This window comes from Micropterus salmoides, unplaced genomic scaffold (assembly GCF_014851395.1).
Source record: "Micropterus salmoides isolate LMB-PRFRI ecotype aquatic unplaced genomic scaffold, ASM1485139v1 Ms_hic_scaffold_11, whole genome shotgun sequence".
NCBI lineage: Eukaryota > Metazoa > Chordata > Actinopteri > Centrarchiformes > Centrarchidae > Micropterus > Micropterus salmoides.
This window is the reverse complement of record NW_024040152.1, coordinates 1624249-1646201: the sequence shown is the minus strand read 5'-3', so window position 1 is coordinate 1646201 and position 21953 is coordinate 1624249. Positions and strand designations below refer to the sequence as shown.

At 40.2% G+C, this 21953-nt stretch overlaps 1 protein-coding gene across 1 annotated transcript in view; it reads left to right on the top strand.

Moving 5' to 3' along the window:
- The first annotated feature begins 3606 nt into the window (after positions 1–3606).
- The window catches only part of LOC119896920 (CREB-regulated transcription coactivator 2), a 52292-nt gene continuing 33945 nt past the window's right edge, over positions 3607–21953 (top strand). Inside the window, 4 exon segments of the mRNA XM_038710352.1 lie at positions 3607–3830; positions 16933–17034; positions 19180–19296; positions 21405–21466. Coding sequence (XP_038566280.1) covers positions 3657–3830; positions 16933–17034; positions 19180–19296; positions 21405–21466 — 455 coding nt within the window. The 5' untranslated portion in view covers positions 3607–3656.

The following is a 21953-nucleotide window of genomic DNA, read 5'->3' as shown; positions in this document are numbered from 1 at the left end:
ACAGAACATGAATTCATGCAGGTGGGTGATGCAGCGGTTTCTGTGTAGAGTTTGCATGTTCTCCCCGTGTCTGCATGGGTTCTCTTCGGGTGCTCCGGCTTCCTCCCACCATCCAAAGTCATGCAGACTAGGTTGATGATGGGTGACCCTAAATTGTCTGAGCGTGAGTGGTTGTTTGTGATGGACTGGCGACCTGTTCTGGGTGTACCCCGCCTTTTGCCCATTGTCAGCTGGGATTGGCTCCAGCCCCCCGCGACCCTGTGCGGTTGGCGATGGATGGATAGAATTCATGCGGCTGGCCATCTGAAGTCTCAGCTCTGATGTTGGAGCTTTCCAGCAGCACTTGAACACACCGCACTCAGTCAGCTCCACTTAAATCAAAGCAACACTTACTGGGTTTTTCTAAAGTTTTTAACCTTAACTCCTGCACTTTATTGGTGGATGGTGTTTGCTCGGTTTACTTGTTCATATATTTGTTAACAAGGGCGTCACTTTGTGTTGAAAAGTGGTGGGGACATAGCGGCTTAGATTAGGGGTGTGAAGAGACACTTAGCTCGTGAGACATCACAACATGACAAAAACATCTTTAAACAGCGTTTTAAAGATATCCTCAATGCTGATATATATGAGTGGGAGGTCTGTGGGGGCCTCCCCCAGGAAATTTTGATCTTTTAACACTTAATTTCCTGAATTCTGGTGAAAGTTTCTGCACCAATTTATGGTGAAAATGTTTTTATTTCTATAAAAAGAAACACAAAATTAAGGTGGCACGTGACATTTCAAAATATATAATAGAATCGGAGTCAGTGCAGCTCTCAGTCATTCTGTGCTGCTTTCAGATCTGTTTCTCCTGTAGATCAACTTTTCTCATGTAATATCATCCCTGCTGAAGCAACACACATGTAGGCATGATTTAGTCTTCCCTCCTCTTTTGTCATGTTCACAGGGAGAAAACCTGGCCAAAAAGAAACTGTATCAAGAAGTTGTTAAAGTTACGGGCTGGTGCTTCACGTTTTTGGGTTATTTTATAGTCAGCAGCTTGTTTTTCTTTTAGCTTCAGTTACTTTTTTGGACAACGCACACTTGCTTCTTCTCTATTTTAATTGCATTGCATGTTTTCTTAATGTGCAAATAAACCGTTCTAAAGGCAATTTCATTTGTTGCAAGCTAAATTTTTTTTAAACAAATAATGCTTTAAAAAAGGAGGAGGTCACATGTCCCCAGCGTCCCCAGCGTTGGATGGATAAATACAATGGTAAGAAACCTCGAACATTAATTAGGGAGACCCTCCCTCAAATTACAAACTTCCACAAATGTTACATATATTTCTGTCTTCTGTTTTCACTCTCTGCCCTCCCCTGCTTTCACATTTTCTCCAGGAAACTGTCACTCACACACTCTGCCAGCACGGTAACAATCTCTGCTTGGCTCGCTTCCTCTCCTCATTCTTCAAAAGACATCTACGTGACAGGTGCTGTTATAACAGCAACGTAACTCCAAATCGGGAGGTGCGTAGCGAGTGTTTGATTGCCCCAGCGGCAGAAAGTGAAGGTGAACGCGAGCGAAGCGCAAAACATGCTGTGCCATAAATGTGAAATCACCGTGGAGAGCATCAGAACCAATTACTTTCCCCAAATCATGTAGTTCCTCCAGTAGGCTGATCTGTAGGCTGATCTGTGGGTGTTGTTTATTTCTTATCTGCTCGATAGCTTTTTTAACTGTTCAGAGATAATGGCCATGACTACCACGACAACCACCAAAACATTCATCTAAAGCCAGCATGGGAAAACACTGAAATGTTAATTATTCTAATGTGCATCGCATGCTCATGGACACACACAGAGCAATGCTGCTGAGACATGCTGTGTTGGGGTTTTACATTCAGACAGACTCTGTAGTGTATTTATTTCATTGGATACACAAAGTGAATGTTCCTTTCATATGTACAATAATTTTAATTTAATAATTTTAACTTCTAATTCTATATTTACTAATTATTAGTGTTTCATTATTTATTTTCATGGTCATGAATGAACGACCCGCGACCCTGTACGCAGGGTAAGCGGTTGACGATGGATGGATGAATGAACAAATGTGTGGATGAATGCATGAATGTTCAGCACCTTACAGGAGCACTCCAAATTTCGTTGTATGGTTTTCTATGAACAATTGAGCCAAATGACTTAATAATACTGTTTGAAATAACACCAAGTACATTAAAAAAAAGTTTTATTTATTAGTTTCTGACTCTGGGAAAACAGTAAAACTCTCTTCTTTAACCACATCACCCACATTTATGCTATTTTATTTCATAAATAATAAGTTGTGTTATGTTTTTTGCGGTCATTCATTTAGCACCCCCTGAAAAAACTTTGAAAAGCCCTGCAGGAAAGAATCGCATTTTAATCAGGACGCTGATTAATTCAGGAAGTTGACTTCTGTGGTTTCAGCGCTTCAGTGGTTGGACTCCGCCGGCAGGGGGCGCTCTGCCACTTTCTCCCAGCAGCCAAAGCTTGTCTGTGCTGTGACAGGAGGACTCACTCTGTGGTGTGAAGCAATGACCAGATCCGCCTGCTGTTTTTGACTGTGGGCGTTCACACCTCCTCCATGACCAAACCACACAGATCTGAAACACGTCTGTTCTCCCTTTAATAATTATGTATCTGACATGTGGACTGTGTGAACACATACAATATACTTATATTGCTGCTACACTGTTCTGGAATAGTCAGCACGAAAATATTTGTCCAACTAAAATTAAAATGATGCAAGTTGTGCTGATTTAAAAATCGCAAGACTTTATTAATAACTTGGGAAAATAATTATTTATATCAAATATTTTTGTGCTGTAGAAGATCTTATTAGTTATTTTAATTAAAGTTAAAATTTTAGTAAATATTTTCAGAAAGTTCTTATGGCACACTTGTGTTAAAATTTTCTGGTTTCTTTCCTCCTCTATGACAGTGGAGTGAATATCTTTGGGTTTTGGACAAAAGAAGACATTTGAGGACGTCATCTTGGGCTTTGGGAAACACTGACACTTTTCACCAGACATTTTATAGACCAAACATATTATCGATTAATCAAGACCAATGCATTAATCGATAATGAAAAAATCGTTAGCTGCAAGTCCAATTTCCGCTTTTCTATTTTTGTTTGTCAAACTCTCTGTCTCAAACCCCCCTAGTTCCTGTCTAAAGCACATATAAACTTAATAAACCAATATTGCTGCTGTTACTATGTTTGGGAAGTTCGTAGGTTGCAAAAGCTTGGAAAAAATATTATTTAGCCTGTTTTTATGAAGCATTTGTTGTTTATTTAATTTGGTTTTATTTATTTATTTTACTATTTTTCTGGTCAAGGTGTAACCTAACATTTCTTTTTAATCACAAAATCATATATAATAGATTTGTTTTATGTGATGACTTTTATAGAAGCTTTTATTTTTTCTTCTGAGTAGGCCTACATACATTCAGAATGTGGTTACAGCTATTTCAAACTTTTTATGTTTTACTCATATTATTATGAACTTCAAGGAAAGTTCCTGACACTTCAGGCCCCCAGAAGAATCTGCGGAGTGAGACCTCTTCACTTTTCTCCGCGTCTCTGGTGAAAATCGTTCCACTACGTCAAGTCGTCCCGTCCGCTCGGTGAAGATGTCTGCGACGGGTACAGGAGGCTGTGGACCCGGACCCGGACCCACGTCGGGCTCCGGGTCCGGGGCTTCCAACCCCCGAAAGTTTAGTGAGAAGATAGCGCTGCATACCCAGCGACAGGCCGAGGAGACAGCCGCCTTCCAGGAGGTTATGATGGACATCACATCGACCAGGGTGAGTCTCAAAAACCGGGGCAGGAGGAGGAGAGCTCCCCGGAGGAAGAGAGGCCTTGCCTGGGCTTGTCAAGCTCCAAGATAACGTTATCTTGTTGCCTCTACATGGCGCTCTGCTTAGAATTCGTGTATTCATAGTGAATAACAACATAACATGACACAGTCTCCAGCTTTTGTGTGATAGAAAGTGTTAGCAGAATATGTTGTTGCCTCTTTTTGTCCATTTCCGATACGTCGTTAGCGTAACTTAGTTAGCACGCATTAGCTACGAGGGCTAATTTGGCTTGTTTACTATGTTACGTGAACGTCGCTGTCACCGTGCTAGCAGCCGACGTCCCGCTGAACCCCGTTCAAAAATCTGGCAATTCAGTCTGGCGTTACTTAATTACACGTATATATTTAGCGAGAAGACCACGAATTAAGATATTTAGCAAATTATATTGTTCTTCTTGTTGGTTCGGTCATTAAGTGACACACATAGCAGCTTATTTAATGATATCATAGTTAACTTTTTAAGCTGTATCATGCCTCTTTTAGTTACGTTAACGTTAGCTAACGTTAACTGATAAACCTTTAATGAACGACTATTAATTTTTGTGGCAAATTAGAGCTATGCCGTTATGAATAACAGAACCAAATGACGCATTTGCGGACTGTAAGTCGTGTTTATCTAATAGTGTACATCCTTAACAAGAATTCTTACTTTATATATTTTTTGTTTTTTTAAATTGGATTTGACGTGATTGTCTTTACATGCAAGTTAGGACGTACTAGCTGGGCTTTTTTTTTGGCCAAGTCTGAACTTTAACTTTAAGTATTCAGCTGTTTACAGGGTGACTTTACATTGTCAGGAATGATAATGTTTATTAGAAAGCTAAAAACAGGATGTGTTGGTTTGAGTCTGTAGTTGCAAAATAATGGACATTTATGCCATGACTTACTCAGTGTTTCCTCTAGGATTTTTTCCAGCAGCGGGGGGAGGACAAACAGCACCGCCCCCCCCTGAAAAAAATAGGCAAACGGAGGTGCAGCAAAATTTTTGTCTGAATATTAAAACCCCAACACAACATGTTTCAGCAACATTGCTCTTTTGTCCGTGAGCATGCGATGCACCTTATAACAGCTTAAAACTGCAGTGTTTTCCCTATTTAATGTGAGCTTTAGATGAATGTTTTGGTGTTGGTCGGGGGGTTTGGGGGTGCCCCCCTCAAGAAAATTTTATGTTTTCCAATGAAAAATATGTAATTTCACATCATATTGGGCCATTATTTCACCATATCTCTGAACAAATAGTTGGAAAAGCTAGAGCAGATAATAAATAACAAACAGCCAAAGATCAGTCTACTGAGGTACTACAACCTTTAGATCTGGAAAAACTAATTTGGTTCGTTGTTTTGCTCCACAGTAATTTTACAGTGATGGCACAGCATGTTTTGGGCATCACCCCTAAGCCTTAACGGCAGGAAAACCCTGTTAATATGACCTCAGAATCATTATAGATACAACTGTTTATGTTTGCCTTCTGTGTCTTCATTTTACAGCTTCTGACATTTATCTGTAGACATTAATATAAAAAATAGGCAACATGAGAAACCTCCTCCCTTCTGAGGTGCATTTTATTTGCACATTAAAATTCAAAAAGAAATGTCCCCTCGTTAGCTTAAAAGGAATAGTTTGCATCACTAATTAGCTTTACTAACCTCAGCTCCTCCAGTCACCTCCGTCCTTTCTTTTCCTAAACCACTTTTTCAGACTGAAACCTGAAAAATAATTGAATCAGTCTGTACAGGACAGAGCTGCAGGCTACGTCAGTTTAGTCTAAGATTGTAACTGATGTTCTCAACATTGGACAAGTAGGCAGTAATAAAATACAGCTTCCAGTTACTTTCTATAAATTGAGCTAATGTTAAGTTACATAGCAGCTCTGTAGCTGCTGTAGAAGCTGCGCAGCCTGAAGGGGAGGGGAGATGTTAGCTAACTTAAGGGCACTTTATACTTCTGCGTCAAATCGACGGGGCTACGCAGAGGCTATGCCGTCGCCTGACGTGCACCTCCTAAAAAAATGTAACTACATGTCAAGTCGACATGGACCGTAAGCGCTGTGATTGGTCGGCTGGGTAGCCTCACAATGCCTCCGAGCCGACCTGAAGTACCCCACGCTTTAATGTAACATTTACTAGCGGTCAAAATGGCGGCTGTGACACAGTGAATCAATATATTTGACGGTCGCAACCCGAGTGAAATGACTTGTTTCGCTATCAGAATGTGATCCATTCGGCCGGTAACATTTGAAAAGGCTACGCCAGCCGCATGTTTACAATTTTACTCCATTTACATTAGCGGAGTGCTAAACCGGAAGTTAGCCTGCTCGGCCGGCAAAAGTCAACACAGTGGACACTGTAGCGCTACTGCCGACTAGCATTTGGGGGTATAATTGCAGAATGAGGGACACACCTACGCCCAAGTATAAATGCATGACCCTACGCAGGAGTATAAATCTGCCTTTAGCGCTAACCGGATTCACTTTTCCAGCAGGTGGGAAACAACAGACTTTTCTTGGTCTTGAGAAGCTGACAAGCTGCAACAGACAACGTACATTTACTGCCAGAATATTTTCCTCTGCCCGTGTTCAACGTCGCTTTCTGCCGCTCGGACAATGCATATAGAGGAAACACTGTTACTTTATCTGAAATGATTTAGGTCATCTGAAGGTAGTATCTAAGAGTAAGTTGAAACTTGACTGTCCAGGTAAAAGGTAAAGTTAGGACCAGCAGCATGGACTAAACCTCACCAGATGGGTCCAGGTCTGATATTCATCCACCAGGACTCTTTGATTAATTTATCAAGTAAAAACAAACATGTTGTTGTCAAACTTTCACCAATACACTGACTTTTGGCTTTGTCCTTTTTTGTTTATTAATATAAATGTTTAGGTTGTTGTGGATGTTTCATTGCTAAATTGGGAAATTAAAAGAGTAATTGAACTAAAGAAAGTTTAGAGTCTGGCGCTAAGTTTAAATTATCATTAAAATCTCTTTGCGATTGTTGATGTTTTGCACAATGAATTTCAAAATGACACACAAACCTGATCAGGCGTGATATTCCCGTTTTTGTCTCGCTCTGCGTGTTGACGGGTGAGCTGTTTGGCCAATTACAGCCCGTGTTTACTTAAGCTCGCTGTGATTATTGGCTTCCCAAACACAGATATGGCCTTAGGTGAGAGTGTGTTCACTACACATTGGATTATATTAATAATGAGTTCAGTGTTATTTATATTCAGCTCAGAAGACATTAGGCGATATGATGCACATGCTGTGAGAAGATTTGTCAGTGGTTTCGCCGTACCTTTTCTGCTGTGGTTTCCCTCCGTTTATACCTCAGGGTTTTCCTGGCTGAACATGAATTTGTGGTGGCATTTGCTGGGCGTGGAGGCCACAGCATATAAAACAGTTTTGCTCACTCTGATTGATGTGTGCTGGTCTGTTTGCAAGTTTACCAGAAAGGCCACCTTATCTGATCAAAGAAAAATAATAATGAAAATGGGTGCGTTGAGTGCCAACTTGGAGAGCTTGACCTGTTTTCAGTACCACAGTCAGTCCTCCAAAGTGCTGAGGTTTCACCCTCAGCAACCGTGATCTGAGTGTTGAGGAAGTGATTATTGTTTTTAGTCATATAATCGTGCCTCTGACACATTTGGACTGAAGCGCGCTTCAGTTTCAGATGACGGAAAGACTGCATGACTCGGGTGTTAATATAGCATTACGGCTTCTCCAGCACTGGTGTCGACTAGGTCTGTAAATACTATTTGATAAATACTTTTTGTTTGACGGTATATTGTGTAAGAAAAAATAGCAATAAATTATATTATTGTCATTTTAAGACCATTTTATGCCACTTATATTATGATAATATAATAACATAATAATGCAAGTACACCCTTTGAAAGAGCAACTTTATTTTTTATTCTTTAGAATATAAGGACAATAGAATTGAAATGTCCAAAAAATGTATCCTAAATAAATTAAAGATAAAAAATAAAACCACACAACCTGCACCTCTGTGCAGCTTTAAATCCTGCTGTAAACGTTTCAGGAGTTGAAAGCCTGCTTGCCTGACTTGGTCAGATTTGTTTATTTGTCCTGAATTTTTGTGATTCTACCATGGTTTAAGTTAGCGATTTACTTATATTGTCTTTGTTTTAATTGTTTAATTTGACCCTTCTCCACAAGTCCATAATGACCCCTGTCCATGAGTCTATAAAGTCTTCAGCCTCTTTCAGACATGATCTATACGAGGGATGGGCGATATGGCTAATGTCAATATCACAATACTATTAAGGAGAATTTGTGACATCAGTACTCTAAATTACCAGTTTATTAATATCACCAAGCTAATGCAGTGTAATCCAACAGCCGTGCACCAAATCCTGCCTTCATCAAGGGCATAAGCTGCTTTTTCAACGCAGGAACTTTACCCAGAAACTAGGAACTTTTGAAGGAACTCACCACGTTTCCACCGCAGGAACTTTACCCAGGAACTAGGAACTTTTGAAGGAACTCACCACGTTTCCACCGCAGGAACTTTACCCAGGAACTAGGAACTTTTGAAGGAACTCCCCACGTTTCCACCGCAGGAACTTTACCCAGGAACTAGGAACTTTTGAAGGAACTCCCCACGTTTCCACCACAGGAACTGTACCCAGGAACTAGGAACTTTTGAAAGGAACTCGACACGTTTCCACCGCAGGAACTGTACCCAGGAACTAGGAACTTTTGAAGGAACTTGCCACGTTTCCACCGCAGGAACTTTACCCAGGAACTAGGAACTTTTGAAGGAACTCCCCACGTTTCCACCGCAGGAAGTCTACCCAGGAACTAGGAACTTTTGAAGGAACTCCCCACGTTTCCACCGCAGGAACTTTACCCAGGAACTAGGAACGTTTGAAGGAACTCGCCACGTTTTCACCGCAGGAACTGTACCCAGGAACTAGAAACTTTTGAAGGAACTCGCCACGTTTCCACCGCAGGAACTTTACCCAGAAACTAGGAACTTTTGGAGGAACTCGCCACGTTTTCACCGCAGGAACTGTACCCAGGAACTAGGAACTTTTGGAGGAACTCGCTGCGTTTTCACCGCAGGAAGTCTACCCAGGGACTAGGAACCTTTTGAAGGAACTCAGCATTTCCACCGCAGGAAGTCTACCCAGGGACTAGGAACCTTTTGAAGGAACTCAGCGTTTCCACCGCAGGAAGTCTACCCAGGGACTAGGAACCTTTTGAAGGAACTCAGCGTTTCCACCGCAGGAAGTCTACCCAGGGACTAGGAAACTTCCTATTTATTTGGTACACTCTTAATACCCAACCCTAAACCTGAAGAGTAAAAACTTCTTCATGAAGGATTAATACAAATCTCTCTGTGTGATCACACAGAGATACCAGCTGTTCAGCAAATAATGACATTTGAGAAGTTTTTCCTTCAAAATGTCTTGATTGACATGATTAATCGATTATCAAACAAGCTCTAATTTAAATAATTGTCGAATGTTTTTAAAAGGCGGAGACATCTAATCTCATTTTATTTATGGATTAGATCCCAACCATTGAATTAACTGACAATAACTGGCAGCTATATTGATAACCCAATAAGTGTCTAAGTAATTTTTTAAGTAAAATAATTGGATGGTTTCATCTGAGTCTCCTAACATCTAACCAGGCTCTTCTTAACTCGTGCTCCTCTAAATGAATTACCATAAAGTGAACGTTCAACGTGATCGATCAATCATTGTTTTCTGCTGAGCTGAATCAGACACATTCTGACGCATCTCGTTTCATGATCAGTTCATTGATTAGCTGCAGGTGGCTTTTAAACACACGGCTTCTGCTTGTTTTTCCTGAAGCTTCTCATTCACAGTTGTTTCAGCAGATTAACTGACCCAAATAATTGATCGATGAATGGTAAAATGAATAAATAGGTTAATCAACAATGGAAGTGATTGTTTGTTGCAGCCCTGTTTCAGAGTCCACGTCTGAAAAGGGCTTTTGACAAGCACACACAACACCTCCTCCTCCTACTCTGTCATTTACTGACAATACCACCCTTTCGGTTCTTTCTCTTCTGGGAATTCCTTTTGCTTGTGTCCTCGGTACACACACACACACAGCAGGAGTGGGTGGTCCAATCAGCTAATAGCATCAGGGTGTGTGTGTCGGTAGCAGCAGTAGCTCCGTGTTGAAGCTGTTCAGGATTGATAGGCCGTTTCTCTCTGAAACATCAGTTTAAGTTTTTTTTCCTGGAAAGAAACAGAAATCGGAGATAGACGCAAAATAGTGCGTTTAAAACACACACACAAGTGCACTGATCTTCTGCTTAAGTGAAAGAATGAAAGTATTGCCATCAAAATATACTTTAAAATACCAAAAGTAAAAGTAAGCATTGCCTATTTCAGAATCCCTAAAAATCATATTATTGATGCATTCATGTGTTCATCACTTTAATGTTGCAGCTGTTAAAGGTGGTACCTTTAATCTATAATAATACATCAAACTCTATTGGTTGATTTTTTTCATTAATTATTAAAGCTGCAATGATTAGTCGATTTAATAAATTAGTTGTTAACTATTAAATTAATCACCTACCAAAATTGTGATAATTTATTAATTGCTTTTTTAAGAAAAAACATCCAGATTCTCTGATTCAAGCTTCACAAATGTTGTTTTACTCCTCTGTGACGGCACTTTGTGCTCGTGGATACAGTGATGGGCATTTTAACACACCAAACCATAAATCGAGAAAATAGCAAGCAGATATTAAATAATTAAAACAATAGTTTGTTGCATATCATATTTCTGTTGGTGGGAAGGTAAAAAGACAATACACAGCAGTAAATGTTTTATTGGTGACTAGGGCTGCAACTAACTTTAAATTAAACTTGAGGTTGGGTTAGGCACATGCTAAGTAACAGACAAGACAATCAAATAAATACTGGAGGAGCCGAGGATAGTAAAGCAAATTAGTGATGCAAGCTAGTCCTTTAAAGCTAATGAGGAGACGTTTCTTTTTTTGGGGGGGGGGGGGGCAAAACATTCTGTGCCATAAATGTAAAATTGTGGAGAGCATCATAACCAACCAAAGTACTTTCCCCAAATCTAATGGTTGAAGTTTCTTCCCAGTAGGCTGATTGTTAAGTGTTTATTTATTATCTGCTCTAGCTTTTCCAGCTATTTGTTCAGCGATATGGTGAAAATAATGGCCCAAAATCATGTGAAATTACATATTTGTCATTTCTTGGGGGAGGACCCCCCTGACCATGACGACCACCACCAAACACTGACATTTTAAATTATTCTAATGTGCATCGCATGCTCATAGACACAAGAGCAATGCTGCTGAGACATGTTGTGTTGGGGTTTTATAATCACTAAGCGTACAAAACTTTTTACGCTTCACCTCTGCTGCTATAACTTCATCCTAGGGGAAACACTGCTTTTATATTTGACTTCCAGTTTGAAGGTAAATATGTTTTTTTAATATTTCAGTGATTTAAAAAAAATCCTTCTCCACACTGTGTTTAGAGAGCTGCTGTCGGGTCACATGTTCTGATATTCTGTACCAAAATATTTCAAATGGAGAGACATCAAAACCTTGAAAATATGGCTTAAAGATGCTCCTTTAGTTGAGGCTAACAACCTCCAATTATGTTTATTTTAAGAAGTTTTTCTTTTGTATTTATAAATGTGTCTGCAGAACAGAGACTCCTGGAGCCTCAGGAAGGAACAGGGACTTTCAGTGGTTTCACTGGTTTCTGTAGTTAATGGACATTTAATGTGGGCTGCTGGCTTTAAATACCCCCATCCTCACTGATAAATAGGAAATTGTTTGCATGTGCATGTAAAAGCTTTATTACTTCAGGAAAAGGTAACCATTTTATTTGTGCCGTAAAGGTAACAAAGTCAAAGTGTAATTTTTAATATCCTCATTACACCAAAAAAACATAATTACATGAGATTGATTGATGATTGATTTGGCACTGGGAAATAGAACAATGTTACTCACAGTATGTTGACACCTGTGCTGGGAACATGGGGGTGGGAACCAAAAAGGGAGGACACACGCTACCTGTCATCATCAAGATGGCGTGGTGCACAACTTGAGTTGTCTCCTGAGTGAGATACATGTCATTGGACTTTTGACTGATAAAGTGCAGTTGTAGGCTCCACACACAGTAAACAGCGCTCCGTAATTTCCAACCACAAAGCAAAAATCACAACCGTGAAGCTCAGGTTACAATAACACAACAGTAAATCTGCCTCTTATCTGAGGTCACTCTTGGTGGCAATTTGGGCGTCAGGTGGGGCTGGACGATATGACTTAAAATCAAAATCATGACTATTGAACATTTTACCTTGATTACGATTAATGAACGATTATTTTGTAATTTCAGACAATCATTAATAACACTGAACGCTTGTCTATAGGGCTGCGACAAAATATATTGTTTGAGCATCGTCATCGCAGGATGTTCAATGCCAAACAAGTCCAATTAACTCAAGCACCTCAACAGAAACCTGCACGGTTCTCATTTTCCACGACTAATCTACAAGAGAAGTCTGATGGAACATCATTTACTCCAATTTAAGGGTTTTTGGATAAGCAGTGTTTGTTGCTAGTGAGTGACAAGCAGGCTTTGCATGCACAGCAAACCACCAATCCCAGTACTGATCTTGATCAGTTTATCAAACACGCCCTGTTAGTTGTCGATTGACAACTTGAAAATAAGTCAGGAACAGGAGAAAACCACTGACACAGTGGTTTTGGCTGCAAAAATAAAAGCTCAGCTCAGCTTCTCAGCTGATTTATTCCCTCAGTAAACACTTTCCTGATGAGTTTATGGTCTCACGTTGTTTTTTTATATACAGGATATATTAATAAATGAGGATTAAGAAGATAATTGAGCGTTAAGAAGAAATATAGCTTTGTTTTGGCCACCGGTCCAACCGTCAGCCTGCTCGTTATCTTCCACGTGGCCTCCTGTGTGCACCTCTCTGAAACACTGATCACTCTTCACAGTGATGAGTGAAAACACTTATTACAGAATGTTTATAACAATAATTTTAATAAAGCAGATGTTAAATAGAACTATTGGGGTGGCGATGGAACAGTGGTTAACACATCTTTGGTGTGGGAGAACTGTGTTCAATTCCCACTATGTTCCTGTGCAAAACACGAGAGGAGTGTGAATACAAAAGCTAATCTACTAAAACTACATCTGTCCACTTCAGACGCACCATCCACAACCTGAGCTAGTATAAATGAGTGTTAGGATAATATTATAACATTACATAAAAAGTATAATGTTAATTTAAACGTATACTGTTGTGTAATATGAATTATATAACATACACAATTCATATATCTTCTCAAATCCTCTTTCTAATTAAAAACCTGTTCTTGATACCCAACCCTAACTACAACCCTGATTTCAAAGGCTGTGTTAGAGCTGCACGATTATGGACAAAATGATAATCACGATTGTTTTGATCTATATTGAGATCACAATTATTCATTGATGTTTAGGGATAACATATTATTAATGTACTTTCAAATTTAAATAAAAAGGCAACTGTTTTCACATCCATGATGTGCTGCATTTCTGCTAATGTACAGATCTTGGCATCAAAATAAGACTGGTCCTTAAATTGCATCATCTAGAGGCAAAATATAAATAATTTCACCCGGAAAGTCCACTGAGCGCTTTTGTCCCGTCCTCTGCACAGTGTTAAGTTCCACTGGAAGTGAGCTGAGCAGGTTTTTGTCTTGTTTCACAAGGTTTATATATTTTCCCCTAAGTCAAAAACTCACAAAACTCCGTGATTTTTTTTTTAAGGGAGTTTGGGGTGGATTACCTGCTGCCTCATGCACAGACTGTTTTCTCTTCTTTAGAATTATGATGAAATTGTCCGGTGCTGTCTAATCTTCAGCACTCTGTAGCAACATGTTCTCCAGCTGGGAACGTCGCCATGAGCGATGCATCGTTTATGACTCTAAAGTCAGGGCACGTCTGGAATGTGAACGCGGCCATTGTGTATCATAATTATGTGCTATTCTCAGCGCCCTTATCAACCAATCAATCAAACTGACTTAGGGAAACTGTATAGAAAACGTTACTGCGCATAAAGTGAAGTAACACGGCTTTAGCGTAAAGCTTGCTCGCTAACAAGACGATTCTTCATCATCCACAGAGCAAAAACGTGTCTCCTCTTCAGATTCTCCGGTTTTGCCAGGAAAGCTCAGCTTTGCAGACGCTGCAATTAAAAACCTTTTTGGCTAAATGAAAAGTGAAATGCTCCCACACTTTGGAGGATTTAGGTCGTGAAGGTGTTGTGTTAGCAACTTTACTGTTCACATCACTTTACTCTTTTAAGCTTACAGTGTTGTGATGGCCCAATGACGTCATGAATGAATCGATTATTAAATTTGTTGGCAACGAATTTAATAATCGATTCGTTCATTAGACGTGTTTGAGAGAAGAGCGAGAATTTCGGTGAGTTTGCCATTTGTGATGGAGACAAATTCAAATGCGTAACAAAGCAGGAGTGAAACTGTCCAGTGGACAACTGTTTGTGTAAGAAATGAAAACCTTCATTGGGCTGTGTGTCACTGCGGGCGTTCTTCAGCTGCAAGCGAGGAGAGAATATTGGCAAAAAGAGAAGTAGCTTTATTTACCTCCAAGAAAGGGACAGTTTTGCAGTGATCGGACCCACCCAACATAGTCTCTCCAAATCCTGTGGGAAGCACTGAGGAAAAATCACATTCTTTAATTTAAGCAATTGGGGAAAAAAAGTGGCAAAATTATGAATGTAATTGTTCGATGTTAGGCAAATTTTTTCATTTTGTTCGGCCTCAGCCAAGAATTTTCATTTCAGTGCATCACTATAGCAATTTTCTTGATTTTTAATAATTTTTTGGGAATAAACGCAAGGGCAAAGGCAATCATTGCCAATAAAAGCCAATGGTGTGCACTCTCAAGTGGTTTTTATTTCAGCTGTCTGCTGCAGAGGCTAAGAAATAAAGGTTTAAGGTTATCAGAAACCCCCTCAGTTTTTAGGAGGTTGTTTTCAAACCTTGGCTCAGGTTTTAGAAAGCTATTGAGGAGGGCGCCACAGGTGTTAATGGGTTAAACTCCATCAGATGTTAAATGTTTATTTTAAGCTGAGAAATTATTTCAGTGATTCATTTTCACAGTGACCATCCTTTAGTGACGTTGATGGACTTCTTCAGTAAATGACTCAGCTCTTTGTGATTCATAATTTTCCTACCTTATGAAAGGTCTGAGTCGGCACTTAATACTCTTGCAGCCACTGATTGATTGATTGAAAACTAAACCTGAACCTCTTAACTCACCCACCAAGTTACTGAGGGAATGATTCTCCTCTCTGAACAGTAATTAGTTCAGTAGAGCTCAGAAACACGGAAGCTGTTATAATAGTTGTTGCATTAACATTGGTGTTGAAAAACAAAGCTGTAAATTTAAGTTTTTAACGCTTCGGTAATGCTTGCCAATGCTTTTAACACAGTTTTTTTTTTTTTTTTTTCAGAAGTGTTTTGCAAAGACCCAAGGACATGAGCAGATAGAGGACAAGGACAGGAGAGATTAAATTAGTTCATCACACATGCCAAGAAACTAGGCCTGTGTGTTCCTGATTGTCCGCATGCTGTACATATATACTTTTATAGGTTTTCTCGTTTTTTATTTTTTTCTGGCCATTTCTCGTTCTTCGAAAGGAAACTGATTCACAGAACGTTTAAAGTAAACACAGACAGTATGCGTTCATTATACCAGACCTCCAGGTCTGAAAAGAGAAGCCAGTGGTGAAGAGCCTTAAACCTGCGATCTCTCTAGCAGCCAGCAGGGGGCGACTCCACTTGCTGCAGAAAGAAGTGTGATTGCATAGAAGTCTATGAGAAAATGTTTCTACTTCTCAGCTGATTTATTCCCTCAGTAAACACTTTCCTGATGAGTTTATGGTCGCAGTCGTTAGTTTCAAGTCTTCTTCAACACAGCGTGATGTTCATTTAGTAAATTATGGTCCCACTTAGAGGAACATAGACCAGAAAGCAGGGGAGGCTTCAGGCCAGGACTACTTTGTGGTAGGGCTGGGCAGTATGGCCAAAAATGTTATCACGATAAAACATTTCATATCATCCGATATCGATAATTATCACGATAAATGTCAACAATCATGATTTTTTTTAAATTAAAAGGAGGATTTTTGCTCCTGATGGTTAATTGTGTTTTAACTTTTCTTTATGTTCAGAACAAACACTTGACGCCAAACAGTGGATCACTTCACAAATCTGAGGCAGAACATTCAAAACTATTATGATAAAATCTTTTATCATCAAATAAGCACAAGTGAAATTAAGTAAATCTTTTTTTCAGTCCCTTTCAGAAAAATTAAGTGCTAATTCGTTAATGATTCAAATGAATTAAATCAAACATTTATTGATATATTGAACATTTGTTATTTGTTGTTTGTCATATTGTTATTAGGAAATATATTGCGATAATTATCATGATTGGTTTTTGTCCAGCCCTACTTTAAATCTGATTCTGTACTGTGAGTAACCCTAGAGAGAGTGGGGGTTTGGAGGAACCGCTGCCTTAGGGAGTGGCAACCTTGTGATTGAGTTACCCACAAAGTCGCTATCACTGCGACTTGTCAGTTGCTCCAATACTTGCTAACCCCGTATTTCATTATAACCCCGTATTTCATTATCTCTCTTTTTCCTCCTGGGGCCACATTTTTTGATTTATTACAAATGTTCAGAGCTTTCTGTCCTTTTCATTATATTGCATGCACGTGACTCAGAAGATGGCTCACGACTCGGTAGAAGAAACGGCATTTGTGAGCAGATGATAGTGAGGACCTGTTGCTCTAGAGTCGCATGAACCCAGATCTAACCGTCCAGATTGAGGTCGCGTTTCTGATTTGAACCACATATGAAAGTGGATAAAATCAGAACTGGAAATGATTGTGTTCTTAATTTAATTCTTCTGACTGCATTTCTTTCTCCCTGTCTCGTGCGTGTCTTCCTCCTGTCAGCTCCAGGCCCAGAAGCTCCGTCTTGCCAGGAGTCAGGGTCCGTACTACAGCGGCTCGCTACCCAACGTCAACCAGATCGGCAGAAACCCTCAAGACTTCCAGGTGACTAACCACTGACGTCATTTCTGCATCTTCTATTTTATTTATCTTATTTTTTTTCTGAAGCTCACATTGCTTTTAACTCTTCTGTTACTGGTCCCACCACTACAACTACTGTTGTTTTTGTATTACTTGTTCTATATCTTTAACTACTACTCGTAGTATTTATACTACTACTTCTGCTACTTCTGCTCTGGGACATTTTGATGGTCTTCTGGGACATTTACGACTACTGCTTTCACAGCTTTTTCTTAGACTCCTAAAATGATTTCTGCTGCTACAACCTTTATTCCGGGAATCCACTGACTCCGCCAAAGGCATGTTATGGCAGCACCACGGTTTTGATGCGTCCTCAGCACCGGCGTCAAAGTCCACTGGAAAACGTTTAAGCAGCGGAGTGTGCAGCCAGCCCCACGTTATTGACTTGTTATTACTTTGTCCTTCTTTTGCTTCTACTACCTTCTTCACGGCTCTATGTGACCCCGTTTCGTTCCGTCAACTTCAGGCTGCATATCCTTCCTGCCTGGTTCGATCTGCTCTGTGCTGCTTCACGTGGCTTGTGGCAAAAATAGACCTGCTACCTATTCTCTGCAGAGTGTAGCAGAGAGCTGCTTCTGGGACGCACTGCGACCGCATCTGGTGGACTTAGGAGCATTGACTATAATGGGCGCGATTAGCTCCGGCAACCGCGGCACAGCCGTTATGTGCCGTAGCCGGAGTCCGTGGATGTTGGGGGTTAGTGGTCTGCTGCTACAAAAAATATTTCTGTTTACCGTCATTACCCACTACTAGCATGCCTGCAACATCCTCTGTTTCTACTACAGCTAGTACTGCAAATACTAGCTTCGCTACTAAAATAAGAGCATCTACAAATAAAGTCAAATACAATTAGAGGACAGAAGCAGTTGTGGTGAGTTGGAACTTGTGGTGTTTTGAGGACACAGTCTGCTGTGTCACCAAAATCCTGCAGCCTTCAGCTCTTCACTTCTGAGTCACCAGTCTTTCTCATCAGCTCTGCAGAGCCAAACTCATTCTGTAATGGATCTTCTCCTTCGCTGATATCACAGCTGAGACTCAGCCTCCCTCCTCTTCCTCCTCTCTCTCTGAGGTCAGACAGTGATCAAAGTAACTTGGCTGCAGGTAGTGGGATGTTTTTAGGCTTCTCAGCTCCACTGAGCTCCACCGTGGGAGTTTGGAGGAATTTTAGGAGGTCGAAGCCTCCGTAATGTGGATCTTGTTTCTTCCATGTTTTGATTGTCCAAGACATTAGTTTGTGAAGCAATGCTCTGGTTGTCTTTTTTTCACCAGCACATTAAACACAACATAATAGTTCTGATGAAAAAGAAAAGATGGGAAATTCCAGATGCTGATCTATGGACTGTCTTTTCACCACATTTTAACCAAATTTTATCAAATTCTGTGATTTTGCTGGCCTTTTTTTTGTGAAGGTTGTAGCATAAAATACCTGATTTTGCTGCAAAATTGTGACGTTCTTGGGTATTATTATCTGTTATTATAGATTATGGTTCAATCATTAAACAGGATCCTGGTCTTCACCTTCCACTTCCTTTGCTGTTATGGATGTAGGCAAATGTGAGACGTTGGTATCACACATGTCTGCTGTGTCGCGAGTTCAAAGAAGTGTTTGTTGAACTTGTGACAGAGTTTTGCAGTAAAAGGCGATGATGGGTCACATTTGCAGAAATATTGCTGACAAACAGTAAAGACAGAAACCTTTTATATAGCTTTATAGTCAATGAAAAGGCTTGAGAATGACAAACATACCTTACATGTCTCGTCAAACAAAATGTATTTGGGCTGTAACACACCTCAGCTTGCTCTATGTGAGCAGCAGTTCTGTTGTATAACTTGTCTGAATACCCTAGAATAAAAATACAAGCTAACCAATCTCTTAACATATCTGAAACACAAACCACATCTTTATTTTTAAAATTCAAACCACAATGTTTGACATGAAATGGATTTACATCCGACTGAAACCAACAGGCCTGGAAATTGATCTCTTGAAAGAGTGGGAGCTCTGGTAAGGGCGCTGTTCTCTGCATTGCTTTTGGACTGTAGAAACAATGAATCAATACACATAATTAATTCTCTCTCGCTCTCTCTCTCTCATGCTCTCTCTCTCAGGGTTCCTTCCCCTCTACTCTGGAGTCCAACAGGTCCACTCGGCATCACGGTCTGGTGGAGCGAGTCCAGAGGGACCGCCGTTTCATCTCCCCGGTCCGACCTTACCGCAACCGACAAGTATCCTTCATTTTACTGCCAGCTCTAAATATACAGGCTGTTAAATGAGCCCAAAAGACCCAAACCAACATGTCAGGCCGTCTCTCAGCAGTGTCTGACTCAGTGTCCGAACACAATGGTTCCTCTTAAAGACGAAAGTCTTTAAGAACTCCTCACAGATATGTAGTTTCATGATGTTTTTACTTAGTACTTTAACTGCTGGTGATGGGATTAGTATATTAAAAGAAAAATATAGAATAGCATTAAACTGATCCTTTATTAAACATAAAAATATTTCTACCTTCTTCAACCATCAACAGTTTTAACAGTTCAGCAGCCTGCGTGTACATTTTGCCGGCCTGTTAATTCCCCTGTCAGGGCCATCTAAATCATCAAACAATGCACTGCTGTGAAACATCACACAGAAATATTATTGTTTCTCCTGTGAGGTTTGCTTTTTGTTGTCTTGTCAATTGGACAGTTATTATCTGTTTTTAGGTCACAGCAGCAACACAACATTCTCTTTGTTCCAGTGACTCTCTGCAGGCCGATCTGCATTCAACTTACTTTCTGTATTTAATGGATTGTAAGTAGGCAGCAGTAGCCTGGGTAGTCACTAAGTGGAAGTGAATTTATGCCTTGAAAGGATAATTTTGGAATCCATGAAGTAGATGCTTCAGCCGGCAGCTGAACCTGCTGCAGTGGCTGCAACATATTCCTTCTGGGCGATTGCGGCCGTCTTAATGGCGTCCACAAAAAAGGGCTTCTTTTTGACAGCGACATGCTCAGACTGTTATACCAAATGATGTACGAGCACAGTATGCGAGTAACTACCGTAACTACAACCTACAATAATCCCCCCACCCTGCTATATAAGGAGGTTGTGGATTCGGCTAGCTGGATATTCAGCTATATCAGCTGCCTTTTGTTGAAACGTGTTCAACTTTTCATAAAATCGATGTGCTCCTCAATTTCACTTTTCATCAGCTGACCAATGGGGTGGGACATAAAAATGGTTTGACGTGCTTCAATAAACTTTCAAATGTTGAACTCCCGCATGAATGGTTCTGATTATTGATGAGATGGCAGCATTAACAAATGAAGTAGGACATGAAACGGCTGTTTTGTCCAACTGGAATTAATTTTGTACGACATTGTGCTTCTTTTGGCCATATTGTCCAACCCTACTTTCAACCTCTCTGGGTAGAGACTGTGACTAGAGCAAGTCCTATACTGTACTGTGATTGGCTTTGCGAAGTGTCAATTGCTCTAAAGGAATACATTGCAGTTGGTTCAGCTGCTGACTTAAGCCACCTACTGCTGGATTCAAAACTTGCTGTACCTACTAGTAATTTTAACACCAACATACGTGAAAACAGAGCCCAGGTTTAAAAATCCTGAAATTATCCACCTAAAAGGGCAGTGTCTGTGTTTAATTTAAGGTTTAATTTCAGTTCATGTGAATGGGATTTCTTTGTCTAAGTTGTTTTTTTGAAACAGAAGATGGTGTCTTAGACCTGTAAACCTGCAGTTGTTCAAAGTTAAGTGGCTAAACTGTTACTGGTTAGAGACACCAAACAAATTCTCACAAGATCTTTAAATTCAGGTTACATGAGGCCCAGTTACAGATTGTTTATTTCTTGCAGTGGAAAAGGTGTTAAAAAGACTGACTGCCAGTGTAATTTAATGGCATCAGTAGTCTTAATACAAACATATAAAAACATGAGAGCCAACAGATAAAGGAAGAGAAAGCATGAAAGTTGAGTAGCTCAAATCACCCTGGACATCTGAGTTAAACACCCGGTCTGTTCGTCAGAAGGTGTGAAAGAGTGGAGCTGGAAACACACCGAGTGTGAAGCTGTGCAGTCAGTGCTGAGAACTGTTTAAATCCTCTCCTTTACAAGTCTGTCATCTGATGGCCAAGCAAAGAAGTAGACTGTTCAGTCTTATTTGTGTCGTCTTATTTATCTGAGAACTGTGATTTTATACTGGATTCTCTGGCCTTTTAACTATACCTTTTTGGGTGGCAGTAACGTGCCTGGGCGTACCGGGGCGGCCGTTAATGTGCCTGGGTGTCCTTTCCAAGTATTACTTTATATTGCTGTTTCTTTAACCAGTCGTTTCCTCAGATGGACAGCTCGCCGTATAACTCCGCCTACCTGTCCCCACCTCCTGACCCCAGCTGGAGAAGGTACAGTCTGTTAACCTCCCCCTTAACCTCCCTCCTGTCTGTTTGTCTCCACAGAAACGTGGCTGTCCGCAGGGATGCCCGTTTGTTATTTGTTTGTTTGAGTCTCCTTTGCTGCCACTGCTCAGACACTTTTCTGAAGCCTTCGTGACACCTCAGTTGGTTTAAAAATAAAAAGCAAAACCACATGGATTCACGGTACATCACATGATGAGACAAAGACAGAAGAAGTGTAAAAAATGTGTTTTTGTTATGATAAGGAATAGATGACTTGTAAATCTGAGTGGGTAAGAGGAAGCACATTCCCTGAGGCTATTCACCTCTTGAATTATAGATATTTGGCACCTTAAGGTACATGTGTTTAGCTTATTGACTCCTCTCTACATTTATTACGTTGTTTTTAGTCACCAAATTATCTTTACTAAAACTCTGGGTCCTCTTACCAGCTTTTTTACACTGACTCCACTCATTTTACATCCAACGCTAATAC